Source organism: Hibiscus syriacus, unplaced genomic scaffold (genome assembly GCF_006381635.1).
Source record: "Hibiscus syriacus cultivar Baekdansim isolate YM2019G1 unplaced genomic scaffold, ASM638163v2 tig00110432_pilon, whole genome shotgun sequence".
Lineage (NCBI taxonomy): Eukaryota > Viridiplantae > Streptophyta > Magnoliopsida > Malvales > Malvaceae > Hibiscus > Hibiscus syriacus.
Window position 1 is genome coordinate 797,579 of NW_024062735.1, and position 16,373 is coordinate 813,951.

A 16,373-nucleotide genomic window follows, 5' to 3' on the forward strand; every position below is an offset into this window, starting at 1 on the left:
CATCAGATGAATTAAACAATTTGACCGACCATTTCCCTTATAGAAATCGAATATTCAAAAATGGATTTAAATATTAAAATAGATAAAATCTATTTAATTTATAGATATTATTGAAAGATCAAATGTTCAAATTTCAATTACAAAATAATATATACATAGAGATCACGGCCTATGTTGAATTGGGTTGTGGTTCGAAATTTTCTATCTTCTTTATTCATGTATACTTTTTTTTGGCTTGCCTCGAACAACTCTTGAAGTCTAAAATTTACTAAACACTTAATATTAAAAATTAAAAATATTTTTCATGAAACAGTTGAATTTAAAATAAATATACTTGCCACTTCCCAGTTTAAGTAACTGATCTGATTCAATTCTTTAAATCCATGAAGAGATCGGTTGTTACCTCTGAGGATCGATTGTCACGTCTCGAATACATCACTGATTATCAAGGGTCTTTAGAGTGGATCGTATCTGACCATCTTTCCTGTCCTCGGTAGTGGATCCGTTTCCATTCCGGCCTGCAGAAGCCAGTTCTTTTGCATCTGCTGAGGATGGAGGCAATTCTTCCTCGATAGGTAGTGTTCTCTTTGAGCCCTCTAGTGCTACGCCAAGAACCATATTTTCCTCCAAGTCATGTCTTGCTTTTGGTGGCCGAGAGACCGCCAGCTTCTCACCTTCCTGCTTTGATTGGAACTGTTCTTGTGGTACACCAACTTTGTCTATACCAGTTTCTGGTGAGGATACTGAAGGATTATCCGACTTGCTACTCCGCCTTGCAATTTTCTGTTGCTTGTCAGTGACCTTTTTGTTTTTGAGCAGATTATCAGAGATTGAATCCAGAACTTTTCGGTTGGGACCAGATGCTTCTGCAGCTTTAGAACTTGTTTTGGGGACAGATTTTGATGGTGATTTCAAGGGCACTTTATCATCTGTCCTGGGATCGGATGTTGATTCGGATGCTGCCTTAAATTCCTCCTTGGTGTCGGAATTTGGAATTTCTCCAATCTTGGCATCTGCTTCAGGTTCAATTGCCGGTGTTCCTTTGGACTTGGAGTCGGGCTTTGGTGTCGTTCCTGCTTTGTTGTCTACTTTAGCGTCTGCAGTAGGCCGCACTGTGGTTTTACTGTCTTGTTCTCCAGCTGGACGTGAGGAACGACCTTTAGTTATGTCTTCACCATTAATCTTGTAAGAGGGTTCAATCAGTAAAAGTGGCCTGTTAGATGCTCCTCCATCACGGTTATACATTAAGTCTGCAAATGGTATATTCTCCAAGTCGGAATCACCATATAGTTTCTGCACAGTGCGAATTGGTGTGGCAAGCCGCGCACGGTGATGGCTGATGACTCTAAGGAGATCCATAAGTATAGCTTCCTGCATTATCAACCAAAGAGACTTATAAGGCATCCATTCAAATATAACAAACTTAACTCAGGATACTGTCAAAGACAGGGAATATTGAAATGTATAAGCTTCGGTGGACGATTCTTACCTTGACACATAGGTACTCTTCAAGATGGGAAGTCTTTACAAAACAGGACACCAGTATCTGTCAAACAAGACAGAAAGGGGGAAAGAAGGATGATAAGGCATAGACTATAGAGACAACAGTAACACAACTAACACATCTTATATGTCAGGTATCACGGCCAGAAACAAGGGGCACATTTCTTCTTTTCCTGTTTAGCAAAATCTAATAGATTTGTTCCTCATTACCAGAAGAGGACATTCTTGGGTTATAAAGTGCTCGGAAATACTTAAAGGCGTTAGGAAAAGGTCAATACTAAGAGGTTAATATTTTTTTGATAGAATAAGGCCTCATTAAAACCCCCTTCTTATCCTCCATGTTACAAACATAACATGAAGGACATTGGAAGGAGGGAAAGAGTGCCTCTAACTTTTATTAATAGGAACAATAATACACCTCCACACCTCAACAACAACAACTTCTTACAAAATAGAACAACCATAATTCTGAAAGCATAAAACACCCTAATACACTTTAAATAGTAACAACCGAGACAAAACACCTTAACAATTACACAACTAAAATCAGCCTATGCCAGCTTTAGCTAATTCATCCGCTTCCCAATTAGCTGCTCTCGAGATGTGCCTTGTGATAATACCCTTCCTCTCCACAGTAGAAGCTATATCCGTTACCAAGGATTGGAACAAAGTAGAACTAAGGTTCGGATTATTAATCCACTTCAGAGCATTAGAAGAGTCCGATTCCAAAATGATCCTCTGATTTGGAAAGAAATCAGCTTCAACTTCCTCAATAAGAATCAACCCTCTATTAATAGCCAAAAGCTCAGCGAGTAAAGGAGGACCTCTCCCAACCTTCTCTGAAAATGACCCAAGCACCAACCCGCTGCCATCCCTAATTAAGCCACCTATTCCACCCTTATACCAATCTTTAACCATTGCACCATCAACATTTACTTTTAAAAACCCTTCCGGAGGAGGACTCCACCTGGAAGAAGGAAGATTCTTCTTATGCGAATTGCCAAGTTGATCTGCTAGTTTTAAATCCCCCATCAAAGAATCGAAATGAAAGTGAACATCCTTAACTGATGTTTCAAACCAAGAAACAGTTCTGAAACGTGTAATGAAGAACAACAAGGCTGGATCAACCTTCCCATTCTGAAAAATCACCTCATTCCTACATTTCCAAACAGACCACAACACTGCTCTTGGAATAAACTTCCATATGTGAGATAGTGGCACTAGATCATCCCAGGCCATAAAGAAATCCATCAACGAACCAGGAACCATAAAGAAAACATTCCTAACTTTAAAAACTTAGCCCACAAAACCCATACCACTTCGCAGTGAAGAAACAAATGAGCGACCGACTCATTGTACTTCCTGCACATAGGGCAGACAGAGTCTTCAACCCCAGTAACTCCTCTCTTCAGCAGTTCCTCTTTCACCGCAACTCTATGATGAGCAAGTTGTCAAACGAAAGATTCCACACGTGGTGGAGCTACTCCTTTCCAAACATATCTTTCCCAATTGCTTTCTAATTCAACATTACCCTCTCTATCAAAATAAGCTTTCACGCATGATTTTGCTGTAAAACAGCCCTCTCCATTTCCCAACCAAATCCAACAATCTTCCTCTACTAGGGACAAAGAAGAGTTGTTCAACAGAGAGATAATTTGCAGCCACTGCTCAACCTCCCAATCTACCAAATTCCTTCTCGTTTGAATATCCCAAACCCAACCCGCATCATAATGCAATCTGAATTTTGCAACCTTACCCTCTTTGTTATTCGAGAGAGCAAATAACCTTGGAAACCTATCTTTAAGAGGAACCGAACCCAACCAAACATCATGCCAAAACTTAACTGTTTCTCCATTTCCTGCTCTAACACACAAATTTCTCCTAAAACAGTCTCCAAATACATCACATGAAAAGAAATTCTTAACAACTCCTCTCCAAATCCAAGAAGTACGAGCTGTCCAAGAATTCCGGATCATCAAAGAATTAGGATCCATATTGTAAACACAACACACAACAGATTTCCACCAAGAATTTTTCTCTGCAGCAAATTTCCACACCCATTTCCCCAAAAGAGCCCTGTTTAATAACAACAGATTCGGGATCCCTAAACCCCCCAACTTCTTTGGCTTACACACCAAATCCCACTTGATCCAATGAATGTTCTTTTTCTTTGATGCTCCCCCCATAAAAACGATGCCATGATAGAGTTTAATTTGTTGAGAACGCTAATAGGGATCCGAAAAATAGAAAGGTAGTATATTGGAAGAGAGCACAACACGGATTTGACCAAGACAGCCCTTCCAGCCAGAGATAAAGACTTGGCCTTCCAACCAGCCAAACTCTTATAAAATTTTTGTACGACCGGTTCCCACATGGAAAAAGAATTCCTCTTGGCCCCCAATGGAAGACCTAAGTACTTCGATGGAAAAACTCCCTTTACACACCCTATTTCCTTTGCCCATGAAACTAACTCCTCCTCTCCCACGTTAATTCCAAAAATTCTACTCTTGGACAAATTCAACTTCAAACCCACCAGCAGTTCATAAATTAGAAGCACCCTCCTAATATTCACCAAATCATGACTAAAAGCCTTACTAAAAATTATTAAGTCATCCGCGAATTGCAAATGAGATAACATGAAAGAACGATCATTAGAGCCTAATTCAAACCCCGAGAAAAGCCCCTTGTTCACTGCTTTCACCAACATTAAATGTAGCAATTCCCCTCCCAAATTGAACAACAAAGGGGATAACGAGCAGCCCTGCCTTAGACCTCTAGTAATGTTGATTTTCTCCGTAGGAGTGCCATTTACCAAGACTGAAATGGAAGCTGTTGAAACACATTTATACATCCAAGAACTCCATCTAGCTCCAAACCCCATTTTACTCATTATTTTCAACAAGATCTTCCAATCAACCGAATCAAAAGCTCTTTTGAAGTTCACCTTAAAGAAAACTCCCTTCAATCCTTTTTTCCTCCAACAATCGATGCCTTCATTTGCTATAAACGTACAATCTAAAATGTGTCTCCCCGGAATAAATGCGAATTGTGATGGACTAATAACATCATTAATACACAAGCTTAACCTTCTAGCTAGAACTTTTGAAAGAATTTTGTAGAAACCCCCAACAAGACTAATAGGCCTAAAGTCTTCAAGCCCCTCCGGATTGTCCCTCTTTGGAATAAGAGAGAGGAAAGAGTGGTTGATTTCCATGTCCCATTCCTTTCCCTCATAAAATTCCTTAAAAAACAGCAGCAAAACTTCCTTCAGACTTGGCCAAAACTTCTTAAAAAAGCCTAAATTCAGTCCATCAGGGCCAGGTGCTTTGTTACTATCCGAATTAGCGATTACACCCCAAATTTCCTCTTCAGAGAAAGGCTTCTCGAGGGCCATACTCTGCTGATTCGAGAGCTTTAAAAAATCCAAGTCCAGTTCCTCAACTTCCAATGTATTTTCCTGGTTTAACAACCCCTTGAAAAAGTGCACCACCGAATCTTTAATTAGTTTTGGATCTGAAATGTCTTCATTATCAACTTTGATGGATTTGATATTATTTCTCCTTCCTCTACCTCTTGCACACTGGTGGAAAAATCTGGTGTTCTTATCCCCATTCAAATTCCACTTCAATCTTGACTTTTGAAACCAAATCAGTTCATCTTTTTTATTCAAGTCCCACAGCTCTTTCTTTGCTTCCACTAGGTTCTTCATAGACACCATGGAGAGACCTTGTTGCAAATTAAGTTCCATCACCTGAATTTCTTTCTCCAACCTATTTATTTTCCCAGGGATCTCAAGATAGCCCTTCCCAGACCATTTCTTCACTGCTCCCTGCACTCCTTTTAGTACACTAGAGATTGGTTGCCTATTCTCCACATCACAAAGCTTGACAAGTTCTCCCTCCATCATCTTACAAAACCCATCCTCTTCCAAGACATAATTAAACAATTTGAACGGTTTAGGGCCCCAATTCCAGCCCCTATTTTCCAGCAAGATGCTGTTATGGTCAGAAACAGACCTTTCTAGGAGTCTTTGAGTGATCATAGGGAACAAAGATAAAAATCTTTGGTCCACTAGGAAACGATCTAGCCTCTCATAAGTTGGGATATCTATATTGTTGCACCATGTAAATCTGCCTCCAACCATAGGCAAATCCAGAAGATTAGCTTTGCTCACGAAATCTTTGAAAGCAAACATTGTAGCTAAGTTAACTGCACCTCCGATCTTCTCTTCCTCTGACATTACCACATTGAAGTCTCCTCCAAGACACATTAGACAGTCTATATTCTCTAAGAATGATAACAGCTCCCCAAAAAACGCCTCCTTTTCTGAATCAACACTTGGACCATACACATTTATAAACCAACATGCTCCTTGTGCCTCATCAATAACACCCTTAACTGCTACATATCTCCTATGAATGACCTCCTCTATAACCTTACACTCGACCTCATTCCACAAAGTAATCAGACCTCCAGCAGAACCTTCAGCTGCTGAAATTACCGAAGCTGTCAACAAATTACCTCCCATTTTCCTCACTACCGACGGGGTCAACACTTCCTTTTTTGATTCCTGAATGAAAAAAATTAAAGGCTTTATCTCATCAACAACCCTCCTTACAGCTCTAGCCTTTATCCTCCTACCCAAACCTCTAACATTCCAAGTCAGTAAATTCCAACTAATCATCTATATCCTATCAAAACCTTGGAAACCATCACCCCTTAATTTCCCCCATGTACTCCTCTCTCCTTAATCAATGGAATTGCTCTGTTCATAAAAGTTTTTCCCCCCCCCCTCTAAATGTGACCCCTAACAATTTACTAACATTCCAGCTCTCCAATGCCTCTGCCCCCTCCTCCTCCTCGTTGCCAAATACATAATCCGAACTTGTACCTAAACAGCTCCTAGTTCCCCTCGACCTAGATCTTGAATAAACATGTTTGTATATGCCCCTCCTCAATCTACTCCCAGATACAGTCCCCGAATTTCTTTTGGAGGTCAGGGAAACAGATCCCACTTGCACAGGAGTTTGACCTTGCACAGCATTATTTTCTGTTATTTCGAAACAGCCACCCTTGCTTAATCTCTCCTCCTCTTGCTCCAGCCCACTCCTGAAATTTAAAACCGAGCCCCTAATAAGCCCATTTTCGCAGTCAACTATATCATGCTCTCTAAGGACACCTCCCAAACTTTTCTCATTTTCTCTCCCTTCATTAACTTCTTCTGACTTTTCCCGCTGTGTAGAGACATCACCTACTTCTGTCACTTCTTTGCACAAGTCAAATGTATTTTCCCTTCCTATGTTTAAATTCAAACCTCCCTCGGTAGTTGTGTTTTTGCCTTGTTGAGAACTTCTAACCCCATACTCAATCCTATTTTGGGGTACTGACAGCTCCTGTACTGCCTCCTGCTCTTCTTGCTGATTCTGCACGTCTTCATTGCTCCACTCCGAAGAGCTTTCCTCCCATGGATTCTCTGCAGCTTCTTCTACCTCCATATCTGTTAATTCTGGGAAAAAATCCTCAGCACCATCAACTTTAATTTTAATCATGAATTTTCTCCCATACGTAGTGATGATGGTTTGTTCTGGAATGTCAAAAGGACTCTCAACCCTTAGTAGCAGCTGCGCCACTCTGCAATCCACTCTATGCGCAATTTGATCTTGGATTTTTACAACCTTACCCCATCTGGATGCTAAGCTAGTAAAGAACGGGACCGACCAACAAATTAATGGGACACCAATTATTGAAATCGCACAATAAGCTAATGGGATACCCCCCTCCTCTACCACCGGCTCCAATATATCAAACCAGAACGTTAAAGCTTCCCATTTTTCTTCCATTGCAATTCTTCTCTCATCAACCGACTGAAACACCACCAGACACGCATTCTTCGCACATCCCCACCTTATCACCTTAACTTTGAAGCCCTCATTTCGTAAGGCTTTCTGCACAAATTCTACTTCAAAAATATCTTTGCAAATGCCAGTAAGTGAAGATTTCAACCATAATCTCTCTTCCATCGGAATAAAGACATCCAAAGATTTCTTCTCTTCCTTTGTATTCCTTTGACTGTTTACTTGATGACCTTCTGGAACTTTTTTCACCCCAACCACAATGTCTCTATAAGTTCTTCCATCATTGAACTTGTTCATTCGTTCCATTTTCTCATTCACTTGTGCTGAAGAAGCCATTCGTCTGCCCTTCCGCTCCCCTTTTTCTACCCTTTTGAAGCCCTCCTCAGTATTCCCTTCACGATTCTTCATCCCAGCTAACTTGTCATATTTAGCAACTGAAACAGAAATTATCTTCCCATCGATCCTGACATTGTTCATCTTCTCCACCGCATTGCACAGATCCTTCCTGCTAGCAAAATGGACGAATGCAAACGTACAATCCTTGTATTTTGGTATGTTGTTAATAAAAGGAATAAACACCCTAGTAACTTTTCCATGATAACTAAAATGTTCCCCTAATGTTCTTCTGTTCACTCTTCTACTAAGGTAATCAACGAACGCAGACCAAGTACCCCCTCCATGAACCTCTCCATCTTTGCCATCAGAATATCTGCTCTCTCGCTCTCTCCATTTTCTCTGTACCCTCCTGAAGTTGATTTTTCTAAATGAATTTTTCACTAAGAGGTTAATATGATTGGACTTTTAAATAAAGTACCCACTAGTGTAAACAATTTGAAAGATGTCATTTTGGTTGGTTAGATTTGAGTGGAACAGGCATGATACCACATCACACTTACATTACCGGCATATAAAAAGGACACTGGATGAGGCTAATTCTTTTAGCGTCACTTGACATGGCTTATAATTTTTTTTTATCAAGTGGCGAATAAAGAAAGGTTTTCTAAAGATACAAACCAAAAGAGCCTGATTCTCGGGATTGATATTTTCCAGAAATACTCTTCTGTGCAATCTCTGCTGCTCGACCTGAGGATTCTTAGCCAAGACCTTGCGCATGTCAGCAACTATATTCTGCATAGACAAAAGCAATCCAAGAAAACTATAAAAATGGAAATGGCAATTGAATGTCTCCGATAGGTGCAGTAGAAACTTTGACATGGTAAAATAACTCCTTACATTAATCTTATGGACATCCACGTGACTGATGGCCAGGTGAGTTTTAATGCGCCAATGAGTACCGGAAAAAAGGGACAGCCTACTATCTTACCTCCCCCTTACCCCATACATATGGGAAAAAAGGGACAGCCATTTTATGGTTTGGAATGTGTACTGCTTCACGATCTTCCCCTCTTATTATTGTTGGCGACCACCAACCAACATGCTAAAAATGGCAAAAGATAGAACATAAGAAAATCCTCAGATGGAACATTTTTTTAAGTGACTAAGGGAATTACATCATGCAAACCCAATCATAATTTTGATATCTAATACCAGCACTATAACCGTAAAGTATATATCTAAGAGCTCCGCCTTTTTTTCTAAATAACTTATTCAGAGACAAGGCTCAGATACAAACCTCAACAGTACCGGAAACTTCATATCCCTCAATCTTTGTTTGAATCCATTCATTCAGAACAAAAGGTCGAGTTGCATGAATCATTGCACTAGAAAGAAAATTTGTGAATATCTACATCAACAAAAAACAAAATGTCAAGCCTTGGAAAATGCATTTACTGAAACAGGTAACAAAGGGATCAAAGAAGAGATCAGGATAGAATAGGAACAAAAAAGTTTGGAACTCCGTTGATCTTTGTTTGACCTTGGACTGATTTAGGAAATGAACAAGATTGAACAAAAACTAATTGTATGTTTCCTTAGGTTAAAATATGAGATTATCATTTCTTGTTTTCTTGGGGTTTATTCTCAGTGGTATTTCGCCGATCTCTAAATTTGCTGAAAAATCTCATGATTTGAGTTTGAAGATTTTATTTTGGGGTTTCCTTCTGTTATATTTTAAGAGAGAACAAATTTCAGTGGTATCCCATCACTAAATTGTATAAGTAGAACACCATAAGTATGTAAACTCTTTCAGTTGACAAGAACAATATAATTTCAAAGATGCTATTGATGCACGATAAGTTACGATGCCTTCCAATTGTATGAAGAAAGTTTTAGCTGTAGGTGTGAAGTGTTATCTTTATCTTCTTATCCATCTTTCTAGCATTGTTCAAAAATTACAGCGAACACTAAATCAGTCTCTTTAAACCTATCAAACTTCTACCAAATCAAACACCAAAAGCAATTTACAAGCTTCAACTGCAAACCCTAATCATTTCCCATGGTTAGAGCTTCCAAAACCAAGACGACAGGTAGGTCATTTCCCATTTGTAGGTTTTTCACTCTCAAAGCTGAGTTCCTTTCCAAACAAACCTGCAAAGGTAACTATCTTCTCTTACTCAATTAAACCCTACAACGAAAAGTTCTTTCCAATTGAATAATCACCAATTTGAAATCTGTAAGTTACTAAGTTTACATTCCAGTCCCATACTATCTAAAGAAAAGAAAGAACTGTACATTGATAAAAATTGATATCAAGGAGAACATACATTCAATGTGCATATAAGTTGTAATGCATTAACATGAAAATGTTATTCAGGTGTACCTCACGACCAGCAAGAGTCAGCAAAACTGTCCCTAGACCTCCAGCGGTTAGCCACCTCTGTGTAGAGAAACCCAGCAACTCCATGAACAATGAAACAGCAGCGACCCAAACTGCAGAGTAAATAGCTTTCCCTGCAAACTGGAAACCCATCTGCCAAAAAAGAAAGAGATGATGATTTAGTTAGAAGGGTCACACATCAGTTCAGGATGTCTTAGCAACAACCATAAAAATATGTAAATAAAGAAAATCAATGAAAGAGAACTAATTTGTATTGTAGGTATCTCTCTACTGTGAGGCATCAGAGTTGCACTTCATACACACTTCTATTTTTAGCAACAAACAATAGCAATTACTTAAATATTAGCAATTAATATCAATTTGTTTATGTTAGAGCAATGTCACCAACGTTTCTTGTATCACTGATCTCACTCGTCTCCATGAAGAATCTCTGCATTTTCTGAACTGTTCTGTATAAAAAAAATTTAACCATGTTTAGTGGTCAACAAAACAACTTTCATGGAGACTACAACTAGGAAAAGCATTATCAACAATAAAATATCAACTTCAGTTGAATAAGATTCTGAAACACTATAAATACAACAAATCAAACTGTACTTCATACTTCATCATTTTAAAAGTCAGTGACCATCCTCATCAAGAACCAAAAAAGAAAAGAAGAATGAATGCTCACCTCGATAAGCAAAGCGCGAAGGCCAGCACAGTTGACAATGATCTTACAAAATGTAAAAGCCGTTGTTTAACAATTTGGCTAGCTTCTGTAGGGAGAACTAATGGATCCAGTGTTCTGCAAGAAGTACACCAATAACATGGACTTGAGTTGAAGAACTGGAAAACAGATTTTGCATTTTATAACAGTAAAAATATAGGACACGTTTTACATTCAATATATAAATATATATAATATTTTGGAACCTGCACATGAGTATTGCTCCAGTCCACAGAAGCAAAGGTTGAACATAAGAAGTTGTAACATAATGTGTTCTACTCTTCTTCCAACTACTCTCACTCCTCTGCAGGTAATCGTAGAATATTAGATAATGCATTGACCCAATCTGGTTAAATGTTTCTTGATCCATGGTAATAACCAAAAAAAGAATGAGTAGAGCCCACAGGCGCATACTTACATGGAGAAGTAAGTTTCTGCCCTGTCGAATAAGTGGTTCAACACCACATAGGGCAAAAATTATAATACTAACAGCTGGAATCAACTTAAGAACAGTAGGACTAGCTTGTAAGTTATTGTATGACCTGTATTACAAAGGACTAATTATTAAATGCATACAAAAACATTGTAGTCACTAAACATAAAGATAATCACCACAGCAGCAGTACTGTTTTAAGAAACATGAAACCATGTGTATCAATTATCTAAAGCAGAACAAAGCAAATCTCTTAAATAATAGTTAGAGACATATGTTAGAACTTGAACCTAAATAAAAAGTTAACACTTGAAACGCTGAACTAATGACCGAGCACATTTTGAGTATGAAAATGATCACAACAATCTGAAGGTTCAGTATATATGCCTTCACACTTAAACTGACGACAGAGCAGGGGAAAAAGAGCACCTTGTCAATGCAATGGACGCAGTTTTTACACCAGGTAGTTCAAGAATTTGGGGAGGCACTCCAAAAGCATGACACCTAAAGGCATTGTCTCTGTATGGAACAGAATGCATTGTCCTGTACAAATTGTTGGAGAGATGACTTCTCCAGGCATCCTGTCGCACGAAATGTGGCAAGAAGTGAAGAAGAAAATATATCCCCAAACATCACTTAAAGAACATAAATCACCAATGCCATTAAATAAAGAATCTCTCTATAATTTATATCTAAAAGTACAATTGCAATTGAGTAATCACAAATATAGACAAAAGAATGAAAAGTTTCTGCTTTTATGAATGCAATGTTGTATGATATTTAAAAACAGAACGTAAATCTAGTGTTTAGATCCAGCAAACTCATGACAACATGGTACAATCACAGCATTGATAAATATTGAGAGACTAAGGGATTGAAATAGACAATTACAAGTTCCATGCACTTTAAAATGGTGATATCAAGAAGAAAAAAATATATCATATTTCTGTTCATACGTGAAGAAAAAACATCCATTATAAATTTGGCTTAAACCAAATCCTACACAAACCACAAATAGCAAGATAAGAATGCTAAGAATACTTCAGAAGCAAAATCCAGCGTGTATATTGCACATATGCATGCATTAATCAAGTGACACTTTTTCTTGTTTTAAACAATTCAATGTTCATGGTCACAGTTAACAAATAGCAGAAAAATAGTATCCTAAACAAGAAGCACCGAAATCACACCGAATCACGGGATGAGAGGTCGGGGCTCAATAAATCCAGCTTCCCCCTTCCAAATGGAAACTGAAAACATAAAAGAGAGAATAAGTTTTCAATATACAAATAAAATTGCAACGCAGAATACAAAATGCTTTATGGGCATGGGGAATCCTGTACCTTAAACTTTTTCTTGTATACCTGGTTCCTGCACAGTCCCAAATCATAGGACAACTGCAAAGAACCAGAAAGAGACATTGTTGAACTTGAAGTGAAACCAGTCGTTTGCAGGGTATCACCAGTACAATAAGATCTTAATATATTCCAATAAAAGCTAAGCTTCAAACTCAGAATGGGTATTATTAAAGTGAAACTCTTGTTCAATTTCTCACAATTCACAAGCCTCGAGCCTGCAAGAGAAAATTAAAACTTTGATGCGCCAACAGAAGATTAAAATTCAATTTACAAGAACAATAAAACTTTCCTGGAACCTGTAAGAGAAAATTTTATACCGAAAATTTCAAAATTCCACCAATCAGATATGATAAAACATAATTTTGAGCAGTAATTTGTGGGGGGGGGGGAACGAATTTACATAAATAACGATAAAAAAAACTCCATAAAAGGAAATGAAGAATCTCTTAGAGAATAAATAAGCATAAATTGAAAACCTGAAAGGCCACGGAATGACAGTTTATCCTGAAGCGGAGAATTTCAGTTTTCGACAATATTTTTGCAGAAATTTCGAGATTGGCTCTTTCTTGATATTTTTCTCCCCTCGCGGAGATTCGTAGAGGAGAAATGGCACAAGGAAAGAGCGAACAAGGATTCCGTTCTATTCGCAAAATAATACTCTCGCTAAATTTATTTATTTTTTGTTTTGTTTTTGTTAAAGGTGGTGAATATTAAGCCACGTGGATTGCCACGTTGTGTTCCATGGCGGAGAAATAAATTGGATCCGAAGATGGAATATGAATATATATATATATATATGGGAAATCAGCACGTCTCATGTCAAAACATATTATTAATGCGATGTATCAAAATACATTATTAATTAAATTATTTTTATTATATAAATATTAAATGATAAATTATATATTTAATATTTAATATTTAAATTATCATATTTATTTTATTTTAGTAGATAAACTGTATTTTTTAACATACTTAACGTTTGTTTAAATTTCAATTTGATACTCATTGTTAAAAATTTAACGATAATATTTATGTGGTATGACATGTCATTTTTTAATTCTCACATCACCTTTCTTTTTCTCTATTAGAATTTTTTAATTAATTTTATTCAATCGGTTAAGTAGTTATATGTGCCACTACCTATAAGAATAAAATGGAAGAATCATTTTTACACTCAATCGTTGAGTCAAGTCAAGTTATCATTTAAGTTAATATTTATTTAGTGAAGTTCACTATACGAGATAGATTATATGATTGAGACATTAATAGGGAAGATTTTGCAAATTTTAAGTTAATACTCTTTTCGTTGTAGCATCTTGTTGTTTTTCATTTAGATATAATACAATCGATTTATTCAAAAAAATAAAAGAAATATTTTTTGATAATTATAATATTCGAATATAATACACTTTAAATTAATGACCAAAAGCTTAACTAGTCAATTATAGTGTGGATCTTTTTTTAATATTACTCAATTATAGTGGGAGTAAGAATGATTTCTTTCATTTTATCCTTATAGGTGGTGACATTTATCATCACATAATAAGAATACAAGTTAAATATGATTGAGAAAAAGAAAAGTGATGTGAAAATAAAAAAATTTGGCATATCATGCCACGTTAGTATTATCGTTAATTTTTAATGACAATGTATTAAATTGAGATTTAAAATACACGTTAGATATGATTTAAAAAAATTAGATACTAAAATAAAACAAAAGTGATCATTTATGTACTAAACGTATAGTTTACTTTTTTATTATTTACATAATAAGAATAATTTAATTAATGGTATGTTTCAGTATGTCATATCAGTAGTGTGTTTCGATATGAATTGTACACTGAAAATATATAAACAAGTAATACTCATCCATATATAAATACATTCTTATTGTAATACTTGATAAACAAGTAAGATTTTGGGGAAAAATAAAACTAAGAAAATATATTAATCACAATTTTACACCATTTCAAATCATATTAATTAGTATAAAGTTTTCACTTATAATTTTATAAAATAAGTAAAATAATTATTAATTTGTAGAACATATTTATATATTTAAATTATATTTACATGAAAAAAATTATTTTGCAAAAAAAATATAAATCATAAATTTTTTTAAAATCATAAATTTAAAAACACATGCAAATAAACAAATCAAAATTAATATTTGGTTTATTAACAAGAAAAATTAGCATTTTCCTTGTGTCGCTCACCCTCCAGGTTTTTTCCTTTGCCCCATTCACTGTTTTTCAGTTTTATTTGGTCGACGACAACATTAATTTTAGTGTTGGCTGTTGATCGATATTACTTTTTTATTTCGCTTATATTTTTATATGAAGTCTTTATTTTCTTTTTGATTTTAAATTTTTAATGATCATGTCTTTGTTACATGTTTTTCTCTGCTTTTATGAAATATTTTTATGCATTTTGGTATGCTTTTTATTGTTTAGTCGTTTTTTTATATTTTTCTCAGGATTAGATTTGACGATTCCTTGGCTGATCAAGATGATGTTTATTTGTTATCCTAATGATATTTCATGTTTTGGACTATCGAATTGGATTGGGATAGGCGGTTGTATTCGTGCATAGTTTTCTCACATTGCTTAACTCTGATATACGGTTTGTTGGTTATCTTTTAGTAGTTTTCATCCCTTTTGTGATACATTTGTCGATGCAGTCAACTATATTTATTATATTTGATCGAGTATTTTGGTTGGATTTTTAACATTTTCATTATATAGTCCTTGTATGGTCTTAAGTGGTTAGTTTATTATATTAATAGTTATAGAAAAGTATCTTAAGTATGTGTTTAATTTACGATTATAGTTGTAAACATTCATTATAATCATAAATATTTCATTTTTAATAAAACAAGCTACTTCTATTAAAAAAATAATATAACATAAAATTGAAACTTATTTGTTTAAAAATAGTATAAAAATAGGATGATACTGCCACGCTCGATGAGTATGGATGAGCATCTTTAATAATAAGTACCATTAAATTAATATATAAAACGCTAAATTATAAAGTACTAAACGTAGAATTATAAATTAGTTAAAAATCTAAAAGTAACTTGATTAAAATACAATATTTATAAAACATTAGTTTTTAGGGTAAACTATATCATTGACCACATAACTATTTACCCTTTTTACTTTAACCACAAATTTTTCAATTATGTCAATCGAATCACCTAATTATTTAAATCTTGTTAATCAAGTTACATGCCGTTAAATATTAACGGAGGAGGTGACGTGACAATTAATAAAATTTATATATTCATACATTTAGTCCTCATTACTTACACATTCCATTAATTTTGTCATAACTTTTATTTAATTAAATAAATTTAATCCTCAATCTGATGGTGACATGTGTCACTATGTGATTAGATTTTTTAAATATTTTTTATTTAATAAATTTTATTTCCAATCAAATGATGTCACATGTCACCAATTGAATAAATGAAAAATAAATTATATTAATAACTGTTATTGATGGGGCTTGAACTTGGGACATAAGCTAAAAAGTTGAGTGCTCTAACCATTAAGCTAGACCACTAAATTTGTCAAGTATACAGAACATAATCTATATAATTTATAATATAATTAATGGTAATAAATGACCTTATAAGGACTCAAACATTAAATAACTGAACATTATGAAAAATATAAAATATATATAAACAAATATTATAATCGATTAATAAATATGTTTTATTTTTATTTTAAATCACATTTAATGCAAAAATTAAAATAAAAGTGAATTT

The 16,373-nt window shown here is 35.4% G+C and overlaps 1 protein-coding gene across 1 annotated transcript; it reads right to left on the bottom strand.

The window, feature by feature from the left end:
- Positions 1 to 383: 383 nt before the first annotated feature.
- On the bottom strand, positions 384 to 13,221 carry LOC120125581 (mechanosensitive ion channel protein 2, chloroplastic-like). Its single transcript, XM_039143982.1, has 15 exons — positions 13,072 to 13,221; positions 12,581 to 12,810; positions 12,428 to 12,487; positions 11,667 to 11,830; positions 11,223 to 11,346; positions 11,011 to 11,108; positions 10,769 to 10,882; positions 10,484 to 10,544; positions 10,078 to 10,227; positions 8,992 to 9,102; positions 8,708 to 8,796; positions 8,592 to 8,670; positions 8,373 to 8,486; positions 1,490 to 1,546; positions 384 to 1,371 (listed from the first exon to the last, which is right to left on the bottom strand). Exons 2-15 carry the CDS (start codon positions 12,656 to 12,658, stop codon positions 436 to 438), a joined length of 2,235 nt encoding a protein of 744 aa, XP_038999913.1. The 5' UTR covers positions 12,659 to 12,810; positions 13,072 to 13,221; the 3' UTR covers positions 384 to 435.
- Positions 13,222 to 16,373: the final 3,152 nt, after the last annotated feature.

What these genes read in the sequence shown, in the direction of transcription:
- LOC120125581 (XM_039143982.1), bottom strand. Translation starts at nt 12,658, where the DNA reads ATGTCTCTTTCTGGTTCTTTGCAGTTGTCCTATGATTTGGGACTGTGC. An exon ending in GGAGCAATACTCATGTGCAG is followed by an intron (nt 10,883 to 11,010) that starts GTTCCAAAATAT and finishes TACTTCTTGCAG; the next exon opens with AACACTGGATCCATTAGTTC. An exon ending in TGACTCTTGCTGGTCGTGAG is followed by an intron (nt 9,103 to 10,077) that starts GTACACCTGAAT and finishes TTGTTGATGTAG; the next exon opens with ATATTCACAAATTTTCTTTC.